At 40.6% G+C, this 27,017-nt stretch overlaps 2 protein-coding genes across 8 annotated transcripts; one reads left to right on the top strand and one right to left on the bottom strand.

Moving 5' to 3' along the window:
- Positions 1-12,864, bottom strand: LOC311515729 (tRNA selenocysteine 1-associated protein 1-like). Of its 5 annotated transcripts, none has more exons than XM_084618994.1 (10): positions 12,848-12,864; positions 10,936-11,120; positions 8,238-8,307; positions 7,037-7,113; positions 6,802-6,941; positions 5,961-6,092; positions 4,839-4,958; positions 2,409-2,601; positions 1,520-1,565; positions 1-395 (listed from the first exon to the last, which is right to left on the bottom strand). In XM_084618994.1, exons 4-10 carry the CDS (start codon positions 7,064-7,066, stop codon positions 259-261), a joined length of 798 nt encoding a protein of 265 aa, XP_084475120.1. In that variant the 5' UTR covers positions 7,067-7,113; positions 8,238-8,307; positions 10,936-11,120; positions 12,848-12,864; the 3' UTR covers positions 1-258. The 5 variants fall into 5 exon arrangements, with proteins under 5 accessions (XP_084475120.1, XP_084475121.1, XP_084475119.1 ...); XM_084618995.1 differs by lacking the exon at positions 12,848-12,864 and adding an exon at positions 12,402-12,493 and having other exon boundaries at positions 6,802-6,938; XM_084618993.1 differs by lacking the exon at positions 12,848-12,864 and adding an exon at positions 12,402-12,493.
- Positions 12,654-26,699, top strand: PAK1IP1 (PAK1 interacting protein 1). Of its 3 annotated transcripts, none has more exons than XM_084618989.1 (10): positions 12,654-12,799; positions 14,917-15,079; positions 15,775-15,895; positions 15,991-16,065; positions 17,328-17,380; positions 18,341-18,486; positions 18,572-18,669; positions 20,819-20,918; positions 23,876-24,011; positions 26,490-26,699. In XM_084618989.1, the coding sequence occupies exons 1-10, from the start codon at positions 12,737-12,739 to the stop codon at positions 26,648-26,650; spliced, it is 1,116 nt and encodes a 371-aa protein (XP_084475115.1). In that variant the 5' UTR covers positions 12,654-12,736; the 3' UTR covers positions 26,651-26,699. The 3 variants fall into 3 exon arrangements, with proteins under 3 accessions (XP_084475115.1, XP_084475116.1, XP_084475117.1); XM_084618990.1 differs by having other exon boundaries at positions 23,876-24,002; XM_084618991.1 differs by having other exon boundaries at positions 12,715-12,854.
- Positions 26,700-27,017: the final 318 nt, after the last annotated feature.

Genomic DNA, 27,017 nt, shown 5'->3' on the forward strand with positions numbered 1-27,017 from the left:
TTTGCAGAAACGAGATTTTATTTACACAAGCAAGTCTATCTTGAGATTCTATTCAACTCTTTACATTTCTAGAATATTTACATGATTTCAAGATGCTTCATGAGTAGAGTGATGAACAAAAATTACAAAGGCTGTCAAAAGCTTAGCAAAACAACCCATCCTTGTGCTTTAAAACTTATGGTCTAGAGTAATGTAGAAGAAATGTAATGTTAGCACCTTGGTCATAACGGTCATGCTATATATTCATGTAAGACACTTTTAGAAAGCATTAGGGATTTCAGAGGTGACCGTATCCAGAGGCTGCCAATGACAATTCATGAGTGAGTCATAGAGTTCTTCACTTCTTTCCATAAATTGTCTGTTCATTTCATCAACATCCAGATGGAGCTGTGGATCTGCAAAAATAAACCCAGTAAATAAAAAAAAAATTGAACCCAGCACTGAAGACCTACACAGGCACATACACAAAAATTAATGGCAAGAGCTTCATATGTGACATGTGGTTACTGTTATTCATTACACCAAACTTTCCAACTCAAAAAACAACCACCAAAAAAACCCTCTGCAATCTGGACTTTAAAATAACCAACATTAAATTACATTAATGCTTAGGGTTAAAGTATGGAGACTACATTACTACTTTGTGAAAAAATCAATTATATTAAAAACACACATGCACAGACTTGTTGAAGGTATTAACCTAAATTATACACCCATCGCTACAAACCTGTGAAATATCACTACCCCTACATTTAAAAAGGAGAGAAAATGCATGCCAGGATATGCTTTCCTAATATCCCAGTATCCAACATACACTTATGTTTCAGGCATGAGGGTGAAAAGTTGCTGAAGGAGTTAGGTTCAAAGTCTTACTTTGACGTTTGGTCAGGTTCAGACAGACAATCATGATAAACAGCAATTCAAGCAGGGGAAGAGCCCTCTGGCATAAGCTAGCATACCATTATGGTTAGATAAATGGTAGGGCATCGCACTTTGTTTGGGATGAGGGGGAAGAGTTCTGTACAAATATATATGTATAACAGATGTCTCTTTTGCTTTTTAGAATAGGATTCTGTTAAGCAGTACTGATATTAAACATGCTGTAAAAGATTTATGAACCCTGTTTTCTACTGAGATTTTTTAAAGCAGAGTCAAGGCTGTAAAAAGCTAGAGAAGTTATGATAAGGTGGACAATAACACATGGATGAAAATTAGCAGAGTGGGACAAAAGACTATTTCGTCTTCATGTAAGAGCAAATTAGAAGAAAGTCATTTGTCATAAAGAGTGCCAAGTCTGAAAACTCCTAATTTTACATACAATGTAAATTACGTTACATTCCCAACTTGTTGACCTCTGTGCCAGTATTTAGAATAGCTCATTTGGAAATGCGAATGCAACATTTGTAAAGATATTTTTCATGAACTAGCACTACTTTGTCAGCAGTTTTGTATAGAAATTTTATAACACTAGATATTATTAGGACCAAACAATCTGGAAATATGACAGCATTAGCCTTACCTTCAGTTATTAGTTCATCATTGCTTTCAGCCACAGTTGGGGTCTCCTGAAACAAACAAGAATATGTCTATGTTAGTTTTATAGAAGTGTAATCATTATCAATTCCAGGTTCTCCAGAAATTTTTACATTCAATTATCTGAAAAAAGGATTTTCAATGCATGCATGCATCTTCATTTAAAAAAAAAAAAAAAAAAGTTAAAAGCTGTGAAAAAAAATGGGGTTTTTCCAACCTCAAGCCATTTCCTTTCTAAAAAATAGACATTCAGGAGAAAGCCAATTTAATAGTTAAGTATGGCTTAGAACAGGGGTTCTCAAACTGGGGGTCGGGACCCTTCAGGGGGTCACGAGGTTAATGGGGGGGGCGGTTGCAAGCTATCAGTCTCCACCCCAAACCCCACTTTGCCTCCAGCATTTATAATGGTGTTAAATATATAAAACAAGAGTTTTTAATTTATAAGGGGGGGAATTGCACTCTGAGGCTTGCTATGTGAAAGGGGTCACCAGTACAAAAAACTTTGAGAACCACTGGCTTAGAACAACTAGAGAATTAAACTATGTGCCTTATGGACAGACTTATTAGGATAAAAAAATTACATACAGATAATGTTATCAGAATCACATTTGGCAAATAAATAAATAATGCAAGGACAAATGGTACACATTTAGAGGATTATAGAGGTCTAATACTAGAGAAGTTTATCACATTAAGGCTTGGATATTCTGACTGCCATTTAGTCCTTATTTTACACATTATCACAGGATTTAAGCATGGTTTCCATGTTAAAACCAAAGGGGGGAAAATGACATACAACTCTGTTATAAATTAATTATGTAATTTAAGATTTTGGGAAGAACTTATCTTCAATGTAAATTCAGTAAGATCAATACCTCAAATACAGCTGGAGTCAGAATTGAGTCTCCTATAGCAGAATCTCCAACAGCTTGCATGTTGTCATAGGAAGGATAGCTATAGTTGTAATCAGCATAAGGATCGTAACCCCACTGTGAGTAGTAGTTCTGATAATCTTGATAATAATCATTATAGTTATAGGACTGATACCGCTGGAATTCTGCTTTCATTCTAAAAACATATTTAAAAGTTTATAATTAGAATTTAAGAACTGAATGTAAACTGATTTTAGTTTAAAATTAAACAATTTAGTAAGTCTTTGTACATCAAATTATGATGGTGAACATTTCTCTGAAAAAGTTGCCAGAAATGAAAGGGTGAGGAAAATCACTGCACAGTGCTTTTCATCTGTGTTTATACAGAAGTAAATGGTCTCACCTCTGCCAATACCAATAGTAATTACTATCCTGAGTAAAATCCAAATCCATGAAACTATTACTACTTCTATCCATTTACTTTAAAGTAAGTTTCAGTGTCAGCATAAACACAGTTTCTGCAGCTAAAGTCTAGTGCTCTGCTATAAATTGGTTAAGTAGTACTTGTCAAACAGCTATCAAGTACAGCTGCTTTAAAGCTACGTTCTGTTTTATTTAGCCCTTTATGTTTTGCTTGGCTAATTACTAAATCTTTGTTCTAGGGGGAAAAAAAACAAAAAATCCCAAAGAGAACAGATTACATTTTAAGGAGCATCTGAAACTTCTGGGATTTTATTTCTTTTTAAAAAAAAAAAAAAAAACAAAAAAAAAACCCACCTCACATATCCCCCCTCCCACACACACTCCGCCTGAACTTGTTTTGCACAGAGACTGGTTTGGCATTCAGCAGCTGCCAGGGTTTTTTTTCCCATCTGAAGTTATAATCTTGTTTGTGACAATCATTGCCACAACAATTTATGAAGTCAGAAGTGGAGAATAAGCAGCAAAAGCACAAACTCTAAAAAGGAGCCTGATTCATTTACTAATAGAGTGAAGGAAGAAATGTAAAATAGTTTGACAATTTTTTCTTCAGAAAAATTAGAAAACTCCCTATTTTAGATTCATCTGATACTCATTGATCATTATACACTATACAATGAAGTCAGATGGACTGATTGCACATTCCAGAGACACATCAGATTTTCCATATTTAATACCCAATTCTAAATGTGGCCCTGTGCAGGCAGACTCCTGTACTTGTAGGTCCCCATTTATTTTCATAGTTCTCTACACAGACACAGAAAAGCCAGTTGTACAGTCTGCACCTTAACAAAGAAAGCAAATCTAAAATAAACCAAAATAAAGTAAAACCTCTAGTTTAAACCTAAATTTGAAACAGATTAAATGTCTCCTGGGTAATGTCTTCCAGATTTTAAATTATTTTTTTTTTTAAAAAGGCACAGAAGTCAACCAGTCTGCCATTACTAAACTAGAAATATAAATCAATATAGGACCTACACATAAGTGCCTTTGTCATGAAAAGAAAAGGAGTACTTGTGGCACCTTAGAGACTAACCAATTTATTTGAGCATAAGCTTTCGTAAGCTACAGCTCACTTCATCGGATGTATACTGTGGAAAGTGTAGAAGATCTTTTTATATACACACAAAGCATGAAAAAATAATAAAAGAAAATTTTTTCATGAGCTTTTTCATGAAAAATTCATGAAATTTTTTCAAAGAGCTTTCCTCCTCTTTGTTACATGCTATTTCACCCATGTACTGGATGAAACCGTATGTCAATTTGATATCAATCTACCCAAACCTAACTGGTAAAAGCGGGGATTGCCTCAAAAAGTGCCTATCACTGACCAAGAGTTTAGGAGGCAGAACAAGGAACCTTTAAGAGTGATTCACAGTCCTCACTTGCATGTTAAGAGCTTCAAAGTCAGGAATCCTTGGAGAGCAAAGAACATTGATGGAAATTGGTGTATTTTCTGTATATCGCATTTGGGATCTGATTTTGGCTTTTGTACTATAGACTTTTTTTTTTTGTTCTCCCTGCTTAAGAATGCTCCCTCACTTCACCAGATCACTGTAAAATAAACCCGGTACTATTTTCACTGGAAAAATCTTTATTTACTCCCTAAGGCCCTGAAATAACTTATGATGTGCTTAACTTTGCTATTATGAATAGCCACATTGATTTCAGGGGGACTACTCACAGTAGTAAAGTTAAACACATGCTCATTTAGGTGCTTTTGAAAAAATTTACCCCAGAATTCTGGCCAGGCTCTAGGTACCTCATGGTTCCAGACAGGAAAAGCAGATGGAGGAGCACTAAATAGAAGAACTGCAAAACTAGATCCTTTATATCATGAAATATGGGATGACACCACCATTACAGTAGATGACATATGGTTTGACAAGGTGAAGCTACAAGTGTTTAATGACTACCTTTAATTCCTGCATCAGTACAAGACTGATTCATTACCTTTTAGAAATTCCTATACTCAGTCGGATTCGTTTTCCACCTAGACCTGGTGCATTTTGGCAGTCTTGCAGTGCTCTCATCTGATCACCTTGTTCACCAAATCTGACAAAGCCATACCCCCTGCAAATTCCAAAATGTAGAGATTTTAGTAATTCCACTATACACAGCATTATAACAGAGTTAATAAGTTTAGTGTTGTCTTCTGCAGACAAACCCCTTATTTAGCATTGTAGTTACTATGGCTTACAGTACATATTTGCTTTCTACCTGGTTTGTTTATTTTTAAACACCCATGCTAAATGCTTTCTCTCAGAACTCAAACTTGTGTCAAAAAGCAAATACTGACAGCTGACTGCAGTCAGATTAATAGAGCAAGTTTCTTTTAATGGTGGTTCTCAACAAAAGAATAATTAATTAAAAATAATGTAGTTACCGGTGTATCATATTAATGGAGTATATGGCAACTGATTTACCCACATCCTCAATTAGTGTTAACCAAGAGCTATCACTTTACAGTACTTAGCCTTTTAAGAAGAAAAGTTCACTTTCTCCGTATTTTGTGTTTCTTGCCCCCAAAGTGTACTGTGATCTTAATAGAGAACCAGCAACAAAGAGTTATAGTCCCAGTCCTGCCACTGATCCATTGGGTGGCCCTGGGCAAGTCACGGGCTCTTTTTGCTGCTGGTATAAGCAGGTTCAACTCCACTGACTTCAGTTTATGTGGCCCCTTGTCTATTTTCCCCATCCAACAAATGGGGATAATTCTTAGCCCTCAGTACCGCACTTGATTATGCGTAGGTGCACTGCTGGGCAGGAGCAGAGCCCCATTAATTCAATGTACATCTTCTTTGCCTCCCCAGGTACATTTTCTGGAATGCAAATATGTGCCTAGTGAAATCACAATTTAGCCTATTACGTGCCCAATCCAGACAAAGACTTGAAATCGCACAAGGGATTTTCCTCTAATATTGCTTTGTTTATAGACTCTAACTTCTGTTCTACCTTCTCTTTGCTTTGGGAAAAAACACAGAAACATGATCCAGGTTTAAGTTTGACAAAGTGGTTTACAAATAACAGTCTACACTCCTTTTATCAGCAGCATTTTGATTGTGTAAAAATTACCTGGAGTATCCCAATAGGTCTGTGGCTATTTTGCAGTCAATGCATGTAGGATACCTTTTCACAAAATAATCATAGAGCTGAAAATCATCCACTTCAGGAGTTAGCTCTCCTACAACTATTGAGAAATCTGGTCTAAAAAGGATTGAAAAGAAATAATTAGATTGCAAGAATATTGAAATCTTAAGAGACTGCTCAGAAAGCTATTAAGTTATTGCATATAACTATGGGACTAATCCTGCAAACACCATGGTCTTCTATAGCACTACACACTGTAGTGATCATTGTACTTGGCAGTGTACAAATTTGAAAGATCGGTCCAAATCTTGTAGTACTGTACAACCACTGTGGTGCAATATGCTCAAAGCTGAGTCCAGCCTACTGCTCTAGCTAAACAGGCTTTACTTCTGCTTTGAGAGTGAGCAGATGTCCAAGTCAATCCACCTTTTAAAAAAAAAAAAAAAACAAAAAAACAAACAAACTCTGATTGGATTTTACTATGTCTTAGTTAAGAGGAAAGAAGAGGAGTGATAAAAATACCAGCAACAAATGAATAAATGCATAGTTTATGGATCTCAAAGTACTAAGTAAAAAGATAACCCCAAAAATATACGCTATTGGTGTCACTCACATTTCAGCAAAGATTTAATAGCAGAGTGGTGTAATGAAATCTCATTACAAAGACTTACTTTTACAAAATATACCAGCATAAACAATACTTGGCACTTACATAAGAACCTCCATTTAAGAATCTCAAAGAATTTGTTCAGTGTTCACTATTGATTTAAATGGATTATTATGGACAGGGGCTTGTTCTTTTGTTCTGTTTCAAGAGTTTTTTTACCTGATTGGAAGATTAACAACACTAACATAGTCTGTTCTTCCTGCTTTTATTTTGTTCTTTTTCTTTCGTTTTTTCTGTGGTCCTCTCCACCAGCTATAGGTTTGTAGGGACTCTCTTTTGTGCTTTCCCATTGTATCCTGCTGGGATGAAAAAAAAAAAAGCTTTATAGTACTTAGTCTCGTTTAAATTCCTCCCACCCACTCCCCATCACCACAGGTGATTTCCCCATATTCACCTTGCCCTTGAAAGAAGCCTGGGGTCCCATCTCTCCCTCCGCCTCCCATGAGGGAAAGCAGCCTCTGGGGAAAATGCCTGGCAAAAATAACAGAGCCAAAGGATTGTATGAACAGCCATATTCCCCTGACTTGTCAAGCTGGCTAAAGGATTGAAAGCTTCCTCTTGGAATTAAAAAAAAATAAAATAAAGCAGTTATCCTTTAGATGCTGGCCAATCCTAAATGTTAATCACTTTAAGGACCGGACTGCGCCTAAGCGTTCTGTAGGACTTGCTAGAGCAATGTCTCTCAATGACCAGTCTGTGGACCAGCGCTAGTTCCTGAAATCTTCCTGACACAGTTTAGGAAAGCAGCAAGCTGGTCACCGGCATAAAAAAGGTTGAGAAACACTGTGCTAGAGCACTCTAGTAGCATTTTTTTGGGTGACTGAAAGACACAGCTAGGTCATCACTCTTGCCTAAAATGAGCCTCAACTGGCCCTGCTTCCCTTTTGCTGGAAGCTTTTCCCTTCCTGCTGCTGTGAGACACCTCTCCTCACAGCTAGTTGTCAGTCACTCGCTCAGGCCAAGAACCAAGAGGAGGTTGGTAGATGTGATGCAAGGGGAAAGCAGGCGAGGGACAGATAGACTCTAGTTTGGAGCCCAGGGGAACTCATGCCCAGATGCAGGGCAAAGAAGAAACAGGCACAAAGCATGCCTCACTCAAAAAAGAGGAAGGAGGTAGGGCAACTACAAAGAGAAGAGAAGAAGGGAGATGATGGTAGAGTTAACGCAGGTCATGTTCCTCACCTTAGAATCTTAAGAATGAGGATTCTCATCCTTAGGGCTCCAAGAGTTAATACATTTGGTATTTATCAATAAATTTTACTTACTAGAAGTAGAACGTTAATGTCTGTGTGAGTGCTTGCATATATCCTGCTCAGAGAGTGTTACAGGCAAGCCCCTCCATGAGAACTGACTTTTAAACAATGAGAAGTCCAATGCTTCATGTCAGGTCCCCCAACCTGCTTCAGTTGATATAATTAGGTTTCCAGAGTAGGGGAGAGTAATTAATTAGCAAATTACCTGAAGGAAGCACAGGGCTAGAATCCACCTACTCAGAGAAACTATTTTAGTTTTATATTTGCTAAGAATTCTGGATATGGTTTAGTATCCCTCCTAAGCACTGTGGACCTCAACTTGTTCTCACCAGATGATCTTACCTGGTTTGCCACTGTTCAGAAGTTTTCTTCACAAGGAATGCTGCACTGCTTCACAATTTATTCTGATCCTCTATTTAAAGAAAAAGGGGAGGAGAGGAGAAGCTTTTATGAAAAGTAATTCAACTAAAAAAAAATGGTTGCTGCACAGCTAAGAACTTGTTCACCTTCTCTTAAATCAGATTTAACTTGAGGAATTTTGAAAGGTTCCAGAGCTCAGACTTGCATTGCAAAAGCCTCACCTTAATACACCTATGCAGACGACTGCTATTGGCAACCATTGATTATTTGTGGATCAAATAATCATTGCATCATATCATGACACAGCTTGACTTGGGGATAACCTGGAATGACCAGACATATCCTTTCTATTCACCAAGACCAGTAATTATCTTTCAACTTCTCTATTCTAGAGGACAGTTGTGAGTTTTTATTCTTATTCCACCACTGCCTCAAGGTTTTCCATATATATCTGGCCACACCCTACTATTATTTTAAACATGTGTTTGGTTGGTGGGGGATATAAGGTCAGCTTAGAAGTGAGGAAAGATCTATTATCCAAAAGCTTAAAAAGATCGCTAGCTCATTTTTATGGGCCTTTGAGGTTTTCTTGGTTCTTCCTCTCTTTGGGCCAAATTCAAAGGTGCCTTGGTTGGTGGTGTAAATTACAAATCAATAAGAGAGTGCAGAGTGGTACATATGGAAGAGGCACCTGTAGCAGTAAAAGAAACAAGACAGTATAAAGTAAAGCAGAGGGAGAATTTTGCCCTCCTGTATCTTTTCTAGCTACCCCCCTTCTGCCAGCTTGGTATGTAAATTTCACCCTCTTACTGACTTGTAACTTACATAGCCATTTAGCCACCTAGGAATTTAGCCTCTCATTATTATTTGTATTACAATAGCGGCCAAAGGCCCATGCTAGGGCTACAGCTTTGTGCAGTTATGTCGTTAGTTTCAATGCCTTTTCCCTTTAGCTCACTCACTTGCTCTATACAATTTTTAAGGAAAATCTGAAATAGCTATTCACTATGTATTTTCTTTTAAATCACCTCACTAGTCAATGTTAGGGATAAGAGCATGTCACTGCACACAGCACTTTCTCTCACAACAATTTTTTTAAACTCTGTTACTCCATTGCAAATGATTTTTACATTCAGTACTTTGTACATTTTAATAAATGCTTGCCTGATGAAATTTCACCCCGTATTATTCCACATAACAGATTTTGTAACATATTACCCTAAAGTGGGATCTATGTGGCAAAATACATAGTACATCTTTCATTCTAATGACTAGGGGAACTATCGTGAATTTAGTAAATCACAATAGTAACTCAGTTTGAAAACTGTTAAAACCCTGGTACTGCGAAGACTTAGCTTGTCTACATATGGAATTATTCAGGAACAGCAACTGTCCTTTAAATTCACAACGTGCCTTAAGGCAAATTAATTTTCATGTGTAGACAAGCCCTTAAACACACACAAAACTTTGCAAGAGGCGAGTAGTCCCACTGACTTCAGTGGGACTATTCACATGAATAGTCATTCACATGCTTTAATCCAGTGGTCGCCAACCAGTCAATTGCAATCGACTGGTCGATCCTGGGGACTCCCCCAATCAATCACGATCTCTGGTGGTGTTGTGGGGCTGCTGCTAGGCAGGCAGGGAGCAAGCCTTGGTCCCACACGCTCCCAGAAGCGGCCAGCACAGCCCCACGGCCCCCCCTTTTGGGGGGGGGGGGCAGGGGTCTCCTGACATTGCTCCTGCCTGCGAGCGCTGCCGCCACAGCTCCCATTGGCCGGGAATGGGGAACTGGGGCCAATGGGAGCCGAGGGGGCGGTGCTGGCAGAGAGGGACAGTGTTCGGAGCTACATGCCCTCTGCGCCCCCCCCCCCCCCGCCGCATGGGCTACAGGAGCGCGTTGGCCCCTTCTAGGAGCAGCATGGGACCAGGGCAGGCAGGAACCCTGCCTTAACCTTGTTGTACCGCAAACCAGGAGCCACCCACGATAAGTGCTACCCTGCGGGAGGCCACACCACAATCCCCTCCTGGAGCCAGCACCCCAAACCCCATCCTGCACCCCAATCCCAGACCCAGCCCTGACCTCCCTCCCAGAGCCAGCACCCCATACCCCCTCCTAGAGCTTGCACCCCAACTCCCCGCCCCACACTCAGCCCGGAGCCCCCTCCCACACTGTGAACCCCTTGGCCCCAGCCCAGAGCCCACTCCCCCTCCTGAACCCCAACCCCCTGCCCGGTTAAAGTGAGTCAAGATGGGGGAGAGTGAGCAGGGCAGGGCAGGGCCTGGGGAAGGGGTGGATCCTGGGTTACGCTTAGATTCAAAAAGTGATCTTGGGCATAAAAAGGTTGGAGACCACTGCTTTAATCTTTTCAGGAGCAGCACTTCACTTTGAATTTCAGCAATTAATTTTTTAACAATATGGGAGACTTTACAACAGCACTCTACTATTAACTTTTCTGATACAGATGGATGTCATTTTGCACAAATTATGAAATGCACAGATTAGCAAAATGTGCATCAGCAAGGTTTTACTATAGTTCTGCTATTTAAAGAGACAGAGCCAACAAAATTTCACTTTTGTATAAAAAAATAAAATCAAAAAAGTTCTAATACTAGGCCTTTAGATTAAAAACTGTCCAATTTACTTGTGACCATTTATGCGGTTTGTTTTTGGACTTACCACTCTGTGTGAACATTTAATTCAAGCTGCAGCACAATAAAAAAGCAATTTGACCGCAGAAAAATTGAGTCAGAAAAAAAAGTGATGCAATAATATCTTGATCACAGTTATCATGGTCTTCTATATGAAACAATAATTTTGGTATTTTATTCTCTGAGCTTGATAGTTGTCATTTGATCTTTTCACTGCAATTCAAAACAAATTTTTAAAAAAGTTAGAGGTATACACATTAATAGGATACATCATTTATTCATACTAACATTAGCTACATAGGTAATTTACCATTTAGTTATTAAGGTCCCAATCCTGGAAAGACTTGCATGCTTAACTTCAAGTATTTGACTCCAATAGTGCTACTCAATGGGACTACTCATGTTTAACTTTAAGCATGCACATAAGGGCTTGTATGTATCTGAAAGTTTTGTCTCTTTAATTATACTCATGTAGTTAAAATGTCAAAAATACCTTAGGGTGAATGTAATTATATTTGTATCAAAATGCTTAGACTAGTATAACTTATTCTGGGTTGGGAAGGAAAATAAGGTATACCAGTATAAAGCACTTTTATACATGTCTAACTGCATCCAAAATATGGCTTATAGCTGTATAGGTGGAAAAATCACACCCGCTAACTGAAGTCCTATCAGTAAAACTTTTCTAGTGTAGACCAAGCCTAACTTTTTCAGGCAGTAGCATGAAGGAAAGATTTTTAAAAGTAAGACCATTTAAAAAAAACAAAACAAAACAAAACAAAAAAGGACCATTATGAGATTAATGTTGCATAAATATCCTTAATTCCTGTTCTTTTTTCTGACTTTATAGTAAAATGGAAAAACCATGGCCAGTGAATCACATATTCAGAGGCACGTTTAAGACCTCGAAGCTGTACGTCACGAGACAGTAACACAGAGGGGTCACGCTCGGGATGGGTAGGGGTGGGGGTGGGGGTGGGTGCCTTGGGCGAGGCTCAGGGGGGCTGGTTATAGTTGCCTGGCCGGCGCGGGGAAGCTGCTGCTGCTGCTGCTGCCGCCGCCGCCGCTGCCCGGGGTGTGCGCGCGTGACGGTATTTGTGTGGCGCGGCCAAGGCGCAAAGAGCCCCGGGCAGAAGCGTTGAAAGGGTCGGGGGGGGGGGGATTTTTTCACTCACTGACCCAGGGCCGCCGTTTGACCCCGAGGGCAGTGACCCGACCCGCACCGGTCCCCCGGACGGATTCCCCCCGTCACTCCCCGCGGCCTCCCGGGAGTGGGGTCAGCGGGCGGAGCTGAGAACGGAGTTGCCATGGGGGGGGGGAGCCGCCCGCCGGGGGGGAGGGGCGGCGGCTCCGGGAAAGGCCCCGGGGAAGGACAGGCCCAGACCCACACCCCCAGGAGGGGGAGGGGGCGATAATCCTGGGAGCGCGCGCGAGAGAAGCCCACCCGCTTCCCCCCGCTCGCGAACCCCCCCCCGGCCCGGTCCCGGCACTAACGTCTCCCATCCACGGCGTCGCCATAAGGAGCCGTACGGGTCCTACTTCCGCCCCCGCCCGGGACCTCACGCTGAGCTGGCCCCAGCGACGCCTGTTACCCCAACCCCAGGGCCCTACCGCGCCCACAGCCCGCGCCCTCCCTATGCGACTCGGGGACTCCAAGGGATACACCCCGGCTAGGAAACCCGAGGGGTGGGCCTCGGGCTCGGGGGTGTCCGGGCGTTGTCAATTCCGGCTCAGGCAGTGCGTGGCCAGCCCCTGCGACGGGTGGCTGGAAGGACCCCAGGCGTCGCCTCCGAGCGTGGGGGAAGGAGGACCCGGGTCGCGGCGGGGAGATGGAGCTAGTCGGCGGCTGTTACGAGCAGATTCTTTTCGGGTTCGCGGTGCGGCCGGCGGAGGTAACGGCGCCGGGGCGGCAGCTGCTGGGGGGCCCCCCGGTAACTTACCCCGGAGGTGTGTGCGCGCGCGCGCCCGGCCGCTGCTCGCCTCCACGCGGGCTTTAAGCAGGGTGGTTCCGCGCGCCCGCGACGCCGAGGGGTTCCCCCTGCTGGGCGCTCGCGGCCGGGGCCGGTGCGGTGAGCGCTTGGAGCGAGCTGTGAGCCGGGCCGGGCGGGGCTGCTCGCAGCTGATCTGATCAGCGCCGGGGCCCGGCTTGCAGCAGGGGGTGCCGGGAGCTCTGCCTGGTGCCCGCTACAGGCAGCCAACACTGCGCCTCGCTCTCGCTGCCCGTCGCCAGCTCCTTGCCAGCCCTCCCTGCCCCTGGACCCAGCCGCATGCTGGTGCAGCTCCGCATGCCTGGGGGCCTTGTCCCCTGCGGGGCTCTAAAAGCAGGAGCCTTTGCCGCCCGGGTTACCCGGCTGCAGTAGGCATAGCCACGCTCTCTTTGGCCCAGCTACCTCTAGAGGGGCACAGAGCGCCACACTTGTTATGATGATTATTTAGTACGTTTATTGCGGTCCTTAATACCTAACAACCAACCCAGAATGGGGCTCTGTTTTGCTGGGGATTGCCCAGACATAGAACACTAGATGGTCTGTGTTCTGAAGCGTTTACACCCTAACTAGAAAAGACAGACACAGTGGGGTGGAATATACCTGCAGAATGAACTGTGTGATTGCAACTAATGGCACATTAGTTCCACAGTTTATCACCTCTACTTCAGCTACCCAGGGAAGCATCAAGACTGCATAGTAAGGGTGGAGAGGAAGATGTCAAGAATATAGAATCATAGAAGTGTAGGACTGGAAGGGCCCTCAGTATGTCAGCTTGTCCTGTTCTCTGCACTCAAGGCAGGACAAAATAATAACTAGACCATTCCCGACAGGTATTTGGCTAACCTGTTCTTAAAAACCTCCATTGACAAAGATCCCACAACCTCCCGTTTTTCTTAATGTCCAGCCTAAATCTCCCTTGCTACAATGTAAACCCATTGCTTCTTGTCCTATCCTCAGAGGTTAAGGAGAACAATTTTTCACCTCCTCCTTGTAACAATCTTTTATGTATTTGAAAACTGTTATCATCCTCGCCTTCCCCCAGTCTACTTTTCTCCAAACTAAACAAACCCAGTTTTTCCAATCTTTCCTCACAGGTTACATTTTTTTAGACCTTTAATAATGTTTGTTATTCTCCGCTGGACTTTTTCCAATTTGTTCACTTTTTTCCTGAAATGTATCTCCCGGAACTGGACACAGTTGAGGAGTTATCAGCACTGAGTAGATTGGAAGAATCACTTCTAATGTCTTGCTTACAACAGTCCTGCTGATACATCCCAGAATGATGTTTGCTTTTTTTGCAACAGTGTTACTGTTGACTCTCATTTAGCTTGTGATCCACTGAATAACCCCTTGATTCCTTTCCGCAGTACTCCTTCCTAGGCAGTTATTGCCAAAGTGCTGAAGGAGAAAGGGGAGGACTGGCTTGGATTTTCCTAAGAGCCTCAACTTGTCTCTTTCTTCTGGAAACTGTAGAACCTTTTTCCACACAGCACCAATCCATCTGCATCACTAGTCACAAGGGAAGCTCTGGAGAGTGGAGAAGTTGTGGGGAGGGTATTGTCACCATAAAAGATTTATTTTCTTAATCATTTACATGTTTTACTTTTGGCTTGACTCAGATTTAGATGTAGAGGCCCTCAATGAGGATAGTCGTCGTCTCTTGGCTATCTGCTCCTGGCGTTTGTCTTTGACCTCCCTCATTCTCTTAGCCAAAAGCTTAGTATATTCTGCTGCTTCCTCCTTGGTCTTCTGAGTTTGTTGCTTCTTTAGAGCAATACATCTGAGTTGTTAGGTTGATGGTCTAGTCACACAGTGACCACTAGGAAACATCCTTCACAGGTTCCCATTAGATCTGTAACAGAATAGAACGTTTTTGTATGTTTAGCAAAATGAACATGGCTAGTTTTTGCTATTTCAAAATTAGTCTTATACTGTGATATTTATAATCTGATCATAGGCAAGTTAGAACATATCACACTGGTTGTGTTTCAAAAAAGGTTCATTTTATATTTTGTTTTCAGAACTGGATGCCTATCCCTGACTTTACCCATCATGCCCACACTGCCTCATTATCAGCAGTAGCTGTGAATAACAGATATGTAGTCACTGGTAGCAGAGATGAAACGATCCAAATATATGACATGAAAAAGAAGATAGAACATGGGGCATTGCTTCATCATAATGGTAAGGAAACTTTTCTTTTTAGAGGTATTAATTACATGATTTACTAATGGGTGTGTTTCTGTAACAGAGAACTGTCAATTTTTAATGGTGCCTTAGTTGAGATACATTTGAAATGGATTAAGGAATTATTAAATGCATATAAATAAATGTGACTTACGTTAGAGAGTGAGGAATCAGACAGAATTCAAAATTGTATGCTACTACAGACAAGGACAAGAGAGGGGCATCAGTGATTTTTAAATATGGTAATTAAACTTATTTTTATGACGAAATATGTAGTAAGTAAGCCAGGTTTCATCTAACAAGTAGAACAAAAGGCTGGCATGTTTGGATGCTGGAAGCAGTCTGTTCTTTCACAGATACAGAGGTATTGCTGCATGTTTTGTGCATGCGTTAGTTTTGCAAATTATGTATGAGGTGTGCTTACAGTGTTGTAATTCCTAGACATGTATTATGTAAAAAGGTATCTGTGTTATAGGTGTGATGCAAAATGAAAACAATTTAAGTGACTTTCATTTTGAACTTCAAATATAATTTCATGTGTGTGACTCTATTGGAAATTATGCAATTAAGTTTTAAAATATTAGCATGTCTTTAAGTGAATATCTTGACGTTTTATATAAAACTATTTTTTGTGTAGTATTTTTATTCAAGATGTCATAATGTAGATTAATAGTGCTGATCTTGATCTGTAGGCACGATAACTTGCCTGGAGTTCTATGGGAATGCACACTTATTAAGTGGAGCAGAAGATGGATTAATTTGTATTTGGGACACAAAGAGATGGGAATGTCTGAAATCCATTAAAGCACATAAGTGAGTCTTCTGAACTGCTTCTTTTTAGATATTTTTGGTTATTTATGTGACAAAGAAAATACATGATTAACTTTTTTTGTTGTTGACTTTATTAGGGGGCATGTGACATCTCTTTCTATTCACCCGTCTGGAAAATTAGCTTTGTCAGTAGGAACAGACAAAACATTAAGGTGAGTCAAAATTGGCTGAAAATCTTATTTAGTGAAATTTACTAAATGATCTCATTGAATTATAAGAAAGGATTATACACTGGGGCTAGATTGTGAAGCAACGATCAGGGAAGCATCTGTGATGCTGCTGTCAGTTAACCTATGTAACTGTGTATGTTTTCACACTTGCAGGATTCCTGGTCTATCAATATGTACCTTTTAATTTTACTTAGTACCTCTGTGCCTTAGCCTACACTTAAATTAGGTCATCATAGCTATGTCAGTCAGGGATTCTAAAAAAACCCCACACACCTCTGACCGATTTAGCTATGCCAACCTAACCCCCAGCGTAGATGCAGCTATGTTGATGGAAGAGGGCTTCCGTCAACGTAGCCACCATCATTCAGGGAGGAGGCATTCCATCAATCAAGTCTGCATCAATACTAGGGGGTCATGCCGACATAGTTATGGTAATATAGCTATACTTGTGAAGTTTCTATAGTGTAGTTGTACCTAGCACTTTGAAATTTCCTCTTAGCTCCATTGAAATATTAAAGAGTTAATATTCATCCTGTTGACTCTGTAGTATACAAAACTGGCCTTTTAACCCAAAGGAGTAGGGAAGCCCATCTTTATCAAACTGCTAGATTGACGTCTTCTGTTAGCCTCGAGTGATGTCAGTTGCATGTGGAACAAGTGCCAACCTTTCAGGGAAGAATACAAAGCTAAGAGATTGGTGTTGGGAGGAGGACTGGATGGCCTGCTCTAGACAGGAGTGCAGACTGTTACATTTTTAAAAATAGCACCAGCATTTTAAAATATTCTTTTAAAGAACAGCGCCAGCAGCAGTCCCAGGCACATGCTGCCACCCCCTTTCCCCCGCCCCGTTGCGCGCCAGTGGCAGTCCCGGACTGTGCTGCCCCTCCTTTTCCTCCCCTCCCCTGAGCACCAGCAGTGGTCCTGGGCTGTGTGAACGGGGTCCCCGGCCACATGCTGCTCCCGCCCCCCTTCCCCTCCCAACACCTGCAGCAGTCCCAGAGCACTCGTGGCGCCCCCAAAGCCCCACCTGCAGAGCACCCAAGATTTAGTCAGGAGTATAAAGTACAAGTCATGGACAAGTCAGGCCATTCATTTTTGTTTACTGTCCATGATCTGTCCATGACTTTTTTACTAAAAATACCCATGACTAAAACATAGCCTTACCAATGGTTAGTAAATGGTACTTTAATTTCTCTGTGCTATTTTAAGTGATGCATATTCAATCCCTTTTTGGTATTTTACAGAACATGGAATCTTGTAGAAGGACGATCTGCCTTCATCAAAAATCTGAAGCAAAGTGAGTGTGTCAATCTAATCTGCAAAATATTTATTATAACTAAAATTAGCTGAGTTCCTTTTGTGTATGTGCGTATTTGTTTAAAAGTTACACTAGGGTAGCCTTTGACTTGCAAATGTTTGACTTTTTAATTAATTCACTCTGCTCTACCTTTTACTAAAGATCAAAGGCGCATGTCCTGAATACAGAAATTGCAATGGACAGGGTATAGTAATACTACAGCAGAAATCTTATTTCTTTCCTCAAAGAAATAAGGCTAAAAATCTTTTTTTTTTTTCTGTACCCCTTTTAATTGTAACACTTTAGATGATCAAAACGGAAAAATTAAAAAAAATAATTTGCTATTTATTCTGTTAGTGGTAGTAGTAGTATTTGTGTTCCTTGTTTACTTTCTGCATTTATTTCAGCTTGGACATTAAAAATCGACTGGACAGTTTCTAAAGATTCTCACTTTTAGATTCTTATGCGCTAATATGAATTTGGGTTGCAAAGACTACAGAAAAATGTTTCTTTTAAAATATAACTCTTTATCGGAAGTTTCTGTTTTTAGTTCTTTGGAACATTGATTTTTGGTAGGGTTTTGTACAAGCTTGTTTTTACAAAACCTAAATTTTGGGACCTAACAATGTTTTTAAAAATCTGTTTTGCTACGAGTAGATTTATTCCAGTAAATATGAAGATTTGATATGATTTCCCCTTCCGGGTGGTAATATAATCCTCTATCCTGCAAACACACATGCACATGATTACGTTTACTACTATGAGTATCATTGAAGTTAATAGTACTACTCCTGATAATAAATTAAGCATTGGCATAAATATTTGCAGGATTGGGGTCATATACATTGCATGTTAAAGATTGCAGAGTAAAGATGTCGAGAATGAGATTCAGAGTTTTAAAATTATTATTAAGGCAAAACTTACATTCTTTCTGGTTGTTTTTTACTTAAAATTGTTCAGATGCACACATAGTTAAATGGTCTCCTAGTGGAGAGAAGTATGTGGTGGTCGTAACTAATAAAGTGGATGTCTACAAACTTGAAACAGCATCTGTCAGTGGTGCCATCACAACTGAGAAAAGAATTTCTTCAGTTAGATTTATAACAGTAAGTACATAAAAGAAGGGGGTGGAAAGCTAACTTGTTTGAATTACTTTAGCCTCATCTGCATTTTCTTCTCTTTGTCTTCAAGGATTCTGTTCTTGCTATTGCCGGAGATGATGAAGTTATAAGACTGTACGATTGTGACTCACAAAAGTGCCTTTGTGAATTTAAAGCTCATGAAAACAGGTATTTTATATTTGTCCTGTTAAATTGTTTTAAAATTTATGGCAGTGTTGAATACACACTACTACCTGGTTAGTGGCAGCATTCAGAACATCTTGGCTTAATACAGTTTATTTTTATTTTTAAAATAGAAAGTAGACTGCCTTGTTTCTGATGTACTGAGTTGCAAATTCAATACAGATTTGTGCATTCTCACTGAGTGTGGGTGTACACCTCTTTTTATATGAAACATCAAGGAATCCCGGTGTGAAATTTATTTTAATACCTACCCACTGGATATATGATGATTTTGACAATAATATGGTCTGGATGGATCCATGTCAGCCCTTGTCAGGTGGAAGGGACTATCCACATACCATAAAAAAGCCTTGGGAGGAAGGACAGCAAAATGGAAAATATGCAAGCAAGTCTTTTTATATATGTTAAATACAGTATTCTGTGTGTATGTGATTTTAAATTGTCATGCCAATATTTTCCAACAAGAGTTTGCGCTCGCATCTTTCGTGGATGTATTCTAAAGAGAAATGGATTTATACCTCCAGATTCTGATTTTTTTATCCATAAAATAGTTACAGCACAGCACAAGAATTGCAGAATTGCCTATTTTGTCCCACCAGTGTGCCTCAAATCAGTTCTCGAGGAACTACTTTTTAACAGTGGTAAAGATTTCAGGTTTTTCATTTCTAATCTATCCTTGGCACCAGGATGCCAAATGGTACTTAGCATTTTTTTATCTTGTTCTCCAGAATCTCAGCTTACTCTTGTTTTTGTTTTAATTAAAATTTCAAGCCCTTGTGGTTGAGGAGAGAACCTTGAAAACAAGCAAAACAAATGTAAACCAATGCAGAGATGTTTCCAGTTCTCTGCAGGTGCAGGCATATTATAGCTTGGAGAGGTGTGAACTGCTCCGTTCATCTAAATGGTCTTAGCTTAGATTCCCAATAATAATGATTTAATCATCTATATTGTTCAATATTTCACTGATAGTCAAAGCATGTAAGAAAGGAGAGGGAGGTGTGTTTGAAGTATAAATTGCCAAGAAAGGATGGAGACAGCAGAAAAAGAGGTGGAACAAATTGCACTGGAAGAATGTACTTCTGTTCTAAAACACAGTGGGTATGTCTACACTTATTGTGGGAGTGAGTCTTTCAGCTCAGGTCCACAGACCTATGGGAGCGGGGCTCGCGCTAGCGTACTAAACATAGCCGTGTAGAGGTTGCTTTGACGTGGTCAGGGTCTGAAGTCCACCTCAACCCTCAAGTTTGAGAACCCGATCTCCAGCCCAAGCCACAATGTCCACACAGGTGTTTTGACAAACATGTACCAGTACTTAGTTGTTTTGGTAGTGTCTGCACCTTTTCCTGGTCTTCTCCACAAAGCAGTCATGAGTCTTGTTCAAAACCAGATACTAACAAACAGTTGTCCATCAATGCTAATTTTTAGATTGGATGTTTTTCCAAAAGATGTGCTCTAGGAATTATTTTGGGGAAAGTTATGGTCTTTGTTATATAAGCGGTCAGACAAGATGATCACAGTAGTCCCTTCTGGTCTTTAAATCTGTAAATAAAAATTTAAAAAATGGCCTAAGGAGTCTTTTAATCTTTACTGAATCCCCATAAGCATTGACTAAGAGGCTGTTACCAATTTATAATTTTGCACTGGTGTCCAAACAGACACCCATGTAAAATAGCACAGTTGGACTCCAAGCCAGTAAAAAGGAAGTCTTATATGTTCCTTTTATCGTTAAAGAAATATCTAGTACTCTGTCTTAATTTAGGTGCCAATTCAGCAGAGCACTTAATCATATGCTAAAGTGCGGTTGATGTCAATGGGTGTTCAGCATGTGCTTAAAATTAAGCACTTACATGCTTTCCTGAATCAGGGTCCTAACAGCCCTCAACATGAATTTTTCAAAGGCACATATTGCTCCAAATGGCAGAATACAAAACAGATTAGTCTTGTGCATGAACTGTATCTTACATGCCTGAATCAAAAATATTCACATGAAGCATCCATAGTTTGTGGCTCTCTATATGACATGTAGAATGTTCTCTCTTGATTTTTAATTTCTGACAACTTCTTACCATCTGTCCTTATTAGTTGAAGCCACCTGTCGTGCTATTAAGTATCCAGGTATTATATTTTGTTCTAGAATAAAAGACATCTACAGTTTTGAAAAAGAAGGACTACAGGTTATAATTACTGCATCCAGTGATGGGTACATTAAATTGTGGAATCTTGAACTCGATAAGGTTAGTACATTAACAACTCATGGAAAAATTGTGGAGAACTAATTTACAAGTGAACATTAGGTTTTTAAAAAGCATGCTGTGCCGGGTTCCCCCACCGGAGTACCTCCTGGAACTAGGGTACCACAGCGGCCCCCCGACCCACCAGCCTGGGCTCCCTTTACACTATATTGCTGTGACAAGCTCTCTCTCCAGGCTCCAGCCTGCACTTTTACCAGCATACATACAGGTATGGACACACCCAGCTGCAGTTACATGCAGATGCTGTGATCAGCCCTGCATGGGAATGCTTCATTTAGGGAACTTCCCAGCTACTCAAGCATGCACCCTCTCTGAAGTGTAAACCCAAAATTATACCATCTTGCGCTATGCAGGGAACTGTACAGCGTAAGCTCATGAAATTCGACCCGTCCCTCAATGTGGACAGGAATATAAAATAGCTTTATGCCCTGAGTTATGACTCCCACACACTGGTTTTAGATACAGCAAAAACAAGTTTATTGACTGAAAAAGACAGATTAAATGATTATAAGGGATAGCAAACAGATCAAAGCAGATTACGTTGCAAATAAACAAAAACACAAACTAAGCTTAATATACTAAACTAAAGAGATAGGGTGAGAATTTGCTATTCATATCCAAAGTGATGATACAAGCAGGCTGCAGATTCTTAGGGGGCAAGCTGTACTAGTTTATAGCTTGGAATCCCCAGATGTTCTATCCACAGGCTAAAAATCCCTTTATCCTGGGTCCAGCACTTCCCCCAGCTCAGTCTTTGTTCCTTAGGTGTTTCCAGGAGTCTTCTTGGGTTGGGAGTCAGTGAAGAACCAAGATGATGTCACTCCCCTGTTTCAGAATTTGTTTCCCCATGCCAGTCAATGGAAAAATACTGGTATCCCAAGGTGGAGACCAGCACCAGGTGACCTGGTCAGATGTCCCTGTCACAGCAGCCATTACTCAGAGGCTGTCTGTAGTGTCCTCAGGAAGGCTCTCCAGGTGGGAGATAAGCGTCTCCTAAGGCCTGTTGTTTCTTCTTAATGGCTCATTAACCTGAATGGGCCCTTGCCAGCCAGCTATCTAGACTGACAGCATTTTACCTAGTAGGTGTTGCCAGGAATAGCTACATGTGAAATAGATATATAGTCAATATTAATAACTTTGGATACAAAAATGAAACATGCATACAAATAGGATAATCATATTCAGCAAACTATAACCTTTCCAATGACACCTCACATGACTTATCTTGCAAAAAATCATTATGATTATGTCATAATCGTATCATAATAATATCATGGTGAAGAATATGGGGTGCAGTGTCACACATGCATTTATAAATTATTTTTAAATATTGAATAAACCTGTTTGCAAACTAGAAATTATGAACTTCCTCCACACCATGTTCATCGGCAAATTTTTATATATATATATGCGCACTTAGATCTTTTGGCTATCAATTCCTCTTACCATAACTTTAAAACTTTTAATTTTTAGTGGTGATTTAAAAAAAAATCTCTGAAATTCTCAAGTAACTTCACCCTCCATCTCGTGCAAGGTTATGCTCTCCCTGATTTCTAACTGGCCACTCTTATAGCTTCCTAATCAATCTTTTATGCTTTGGTGGTTACTATAATCTTTTGTAATGTTGGTGACTAACACCATTCTTTAAAAACGCAAAATATATTATTTACTTTTTGTGTTCAAGAGGGGAAAAATACAGTCTTGACTGAAAAAAATCAAAGATGGTGATACACCAGGCATTTCAATTTTATATTGAGCACTTTTATTCCAGTGTTCATTCAAACATTTTATTTTTTGACAAAGCAGAAAAAAAAAATCACTTCAGAATGTGTCTTTTGCATTTTTATCCGAATGCGTTTTCCCAGGATGCAAAAGGTGAACAGTTTTAGTAACTGTAGTTAGCCAAGGTTTATAAATTATTCATTCTTCATTGAAATGTGATAGGCCCCGTTCTCACTACAATTTTTAACCAAGTTTGTAGCCAATTATTGCCTTGGTTGGCTCTAATTGTGGGTTGTGTCCTCACTTTTTTTCATCATTATTGTTATTGCTGTAGCACTTAAGGACCACAAAGAGGGCTTCATTGTGTTAGGCACTGTACAAATGACACAAAAGACAATCCCTGATCCAAGAAGTTCACATTCCAAGATTCAAACAATATTGTTAAAGCTCAGCAACCATGGCAGCTAACAGTGTTTGTTTGGCTTCAGCCAGAGACCAAGGCTGGCACGTGGTTGTTTTACTGTTACTGGTTCAGCGTGCTTTTTCCCCCAAAGAGCAGCTGTCCTAAACATGTTTACGTAACTGGTGGGCCTGCTCCTTCCTCCTCCCAGCTCTCTGTGTGGTAGGACATTCCAAAGTGCAGTGCTTCATGGGCTGCTATTGCGTGTCCCCTCAGGACACACTTTGTCTTGATGAGATATTATGGAATGTTTGCCCAGATTGTCCCAAAGTGCACTGATACAAACAGTTAAGCAGTATGGTAGATGTAGATACACAAATGTGATTGTGATCACAGAAAAGCTGCTGCGTGCACATACACTGAACCATGTTACTTGTAACCAGTTGTAACCCTGTATTTGAGGAAATAAACTGGGGGTGGGATATATTTCAGTCATATTAGCTTAACACCATTGAGCCCCATTAAGTTGCAGACTAGCAATCTTTGTTGTAGCCAAGATTCACCCAGGCTACAGCCAGCCAACTAATGATTTGAGTTGTGTTGAGCTCTCTCAGTGGAACCAATGTAATTAAAAAACACACCTGTCTTGCCCCTCAAGATGTACCCTTAAGGCAGCCATCTGTCTGACAGCATTACAAAACTACAGTTAACAGTTGTGGCATGGAGATATAAAGCCTTAAAAGTAGATTTACAGGTTAAGTGACCTAAATTATATTGAAATAACCTTTTAATGAATCTGTTTCTATATTTTCCTCAGATCCAGGATAGCCCATCTTTGCTATGTGAAGTCAATACCAAAGCCAGGCTTACATGTCTAGCAGTATGGCTAGACAGAACTTCAGAAACCAAAGAGAACCCTGACAACGCTGCAACCTCTTCTTATGGTAACAGAGGTGGATCCTGATTATTTTATGTTGAAAATAAGTCCTATTTAGGTGCTATTAATATAGTGAGAAAATAGAAAATACGAGAGCAGGTAGGAGTTTTTATTGCATGTTTTGTGGATGAATGTGGTGCTGTTAAAACTAAAGGACATGATAGCACTTATTTAGGGCATCATACTGATAGACGGTGCAAACTTTCTGGCCTAATACTCTCTTAGGGTATATCTACACTACCCGCCAGATCAGCAGGCAGCGATCAATCCAGGAAGGGTTGATTTATCCCATCTAGTCTAGACACGATAAATCGACCCACGAGAGCTCTCCCGTTGACTCCTGTACTCTGCCACTGCGAGGGGTGCAAGTGGAGTCAACGGAACAGCGGCAGCAGTTGACTTACCATAGTGAAGACACCGCGGTGAGTAGGTCTAAGTACGTCGACTTCAGCTACGTTGTGTAACTAAGATCGATTCCCCCCGCCCCCCCACTGTAGACCAGGGCTCAGTCTGGAGCAGTAATGCCAGAACTACTGAAGACTCAATAAATAAGCAACCATATAACGGCATTTTGCAGAATCACTTTTCAAATGGAACCCACTTGAAGGATTAAGTTTTCCCAGCTAAAAATATACAGTTTTCTCAAATACACATGACACTACTTGCTGACTGTATTATTGAAACATGCCAATCTGACACTTTGGATGTCCACCCAGACCACTAATGGGTTCTGTCACTGTCTGCCCTGTAACCCTGGGTGCCTCTAGAGTGCAGCTTTGGTTCAGAGCCCTGACACCAGCAGCATGCTATAGTATAATGGTCTCACCCTGGCTTCCACCAGTCCAGTTGCTCCTTGTAGGGTGACTCAACAACCTTCCAGTCCCAAGTCTCCCCAAAACCATCTCCCCTACAGTGTCCAGTCCCTCTTACTGGACACTCACAGAGATAACAGCAAGTTCACTGCCTCCAAAAAGCCAGTACACAAAACAGCTTGTCAGCTCAGCTGGGGGGATCGCACTCCATCATAATACACAGCACAAATGGTTCGTAGTAAAACGGAGAATAAGTCTATTAACAAAAAACATAGATTTAAGTGATTTCAAACAAAAGTGAAAGAGGTCTGAAAGGGCTACAAACAAAACAAAAAGAACACACTTTCCAGTGTCGACAACTTAATTCTAGCAAGATATGGCTTTTGCGTAACATAGTTCTTTTGTCAGCATTTTGCAGCCTCTTGTAACAGGAGGACCCATCTTTCATAGATACAAAGCGCTGGCTTCTTTGCTGTCTTGGGTGATGAATATCCCAAAGTCTTGTCGCAACTCCTTATATCTCCAAAGTTTGTCTTTGTCTTCAAAGCCAAGAAGCCTTCCTGGGGGCTCAACATTCTGTCTCCACCAGGGACCCAATGCTGTGTCAATTTCTCAGTTTCCTGAGATTTACAATGCAAATGATATTCCTGCAATCTCTGATGCAAATGAATGGCTCATTGTCCTTGTCACACCTGGTTCAATCTGCAGTTGAGCCAAAGAGGTGTTGGCCTTTCTCTTTTGTCTGCTTACAGCAGGGGTTCTCAAACTGGGGGTCGGGACCCCTCTGGGGTCATGAGGTTATTACATGGGGGGTCGCAAGCTATCAGCCTCCACCTCAAGCCCCACTTTGCCTCCAGCATTTATAATGGTGTTAAATATGTAAAAAAGTGTTTTTAATTTAAAAGGGGGGTCACAAACAGAGGCTTGCTATGTGAAAGAGGTCACCAATACTAAAGTTTGAGAACCACTGGTTGCACACATTTCACAGTGATATTAATGACCAGCAGGGTTATTGGTTTTCCAGTGATACACTACAAGATACCTTTTAAATTAATATTATGACAAGTGTGTGAAGTTCATTGAGCTGGTCAGGCCAGCTGAGATTTACTTTTATATGCCAGGGAGGCCCTGCCCATCTGGCATTGCGGTGTTCTGAGGGTCACAGCTAGTCTGACCAAAATCTTAATTTTCTGCAGTGTTCTCTAAGCACCTTTAAGTAAGAATTAATGTGGTAATATTTAGGTAAATAAAATGCTCAGGCTTTTAGGGTACTGGTTTTGACTGGCAGTATGCTGTGCACGGGTTCTTAAACCTGTTGGGTCAGATTTTCAATGCAGTTTTGCGTCTCTAATAGGTCACTTGCATGTCAGGTGTGTAGGTGTGTACAGATGTATTTACCCAATATCATGGGTCTAACTTAGAAAATCTAGCCCAGTATTTTTTTACTTGGCAGTCCTGCATGACCATCTAAAATACATTTACTTGCTCACTTGATATTTGGACATTGCATACCAAGTAACATACATGGCACTCTCCTTTCTTCCACTAAAATAGATTATAGAGCTCATTCTGTTTCAATTTCTTTTTTAAATGGGGGGAAATAAATATGTACTTCATGCCAGCAGAGATTTCAAATATTGAACTTAAATACTCATGATGAATAACGTTCTGCTTTGTTTCAGTAAATGAAGATGAACAGCCATTGATAACTAGGAAAAAGAAAGTTTGCTGGACTGATGATAGTGAGAAATCAGCAAAGGGAGATAGGCAAGTGACGCCCAAGAAACGAAAATCAGAAGGTGCACAGCAAAAGAAGAAAACGAAACTACAGAGCTCAAAATGAATGTAACCTCTTTACCACTCAAATAATAAGCTGATATTAGTAAATTTCATTATCGCTGTTCATTATTTTTTACACCTATCACTTCTACTCAAGCCATTTTTTGCCATCTCAACAGGGCACGTATTTCTGAAACTATCTAATTTTGGGAGTAGAAAATTTTTCTACATTGGTAAATGACCATTCAGAATTTTGTAAGGTGGCAAATCTGATGGTACTAACTTTTCTTGAAATATACCATTCAGAGGTAAACGCATAATGATGTATATCTAATTTATGTTTTTAATTATATCAAATATAGTATAAAAATTCTCTTTGAACAGTTCTGAAATTCAGTTTAAAACTACAAAAATTGCTGCAGTTCTGCGTT

This window comes from Lepidochelys olivacea, assembly GCF_965140295.1.
Source record: "Lepidochelys olivacea isolate rLepOli2 genome assembly, chromosome: 2".
Classification (NCBI taxonomy): Eukaryota; Metazoa; Chordata; order Testudines; family Cheloniidae; genus Lepidochelys; species Lepidochelys olivacea.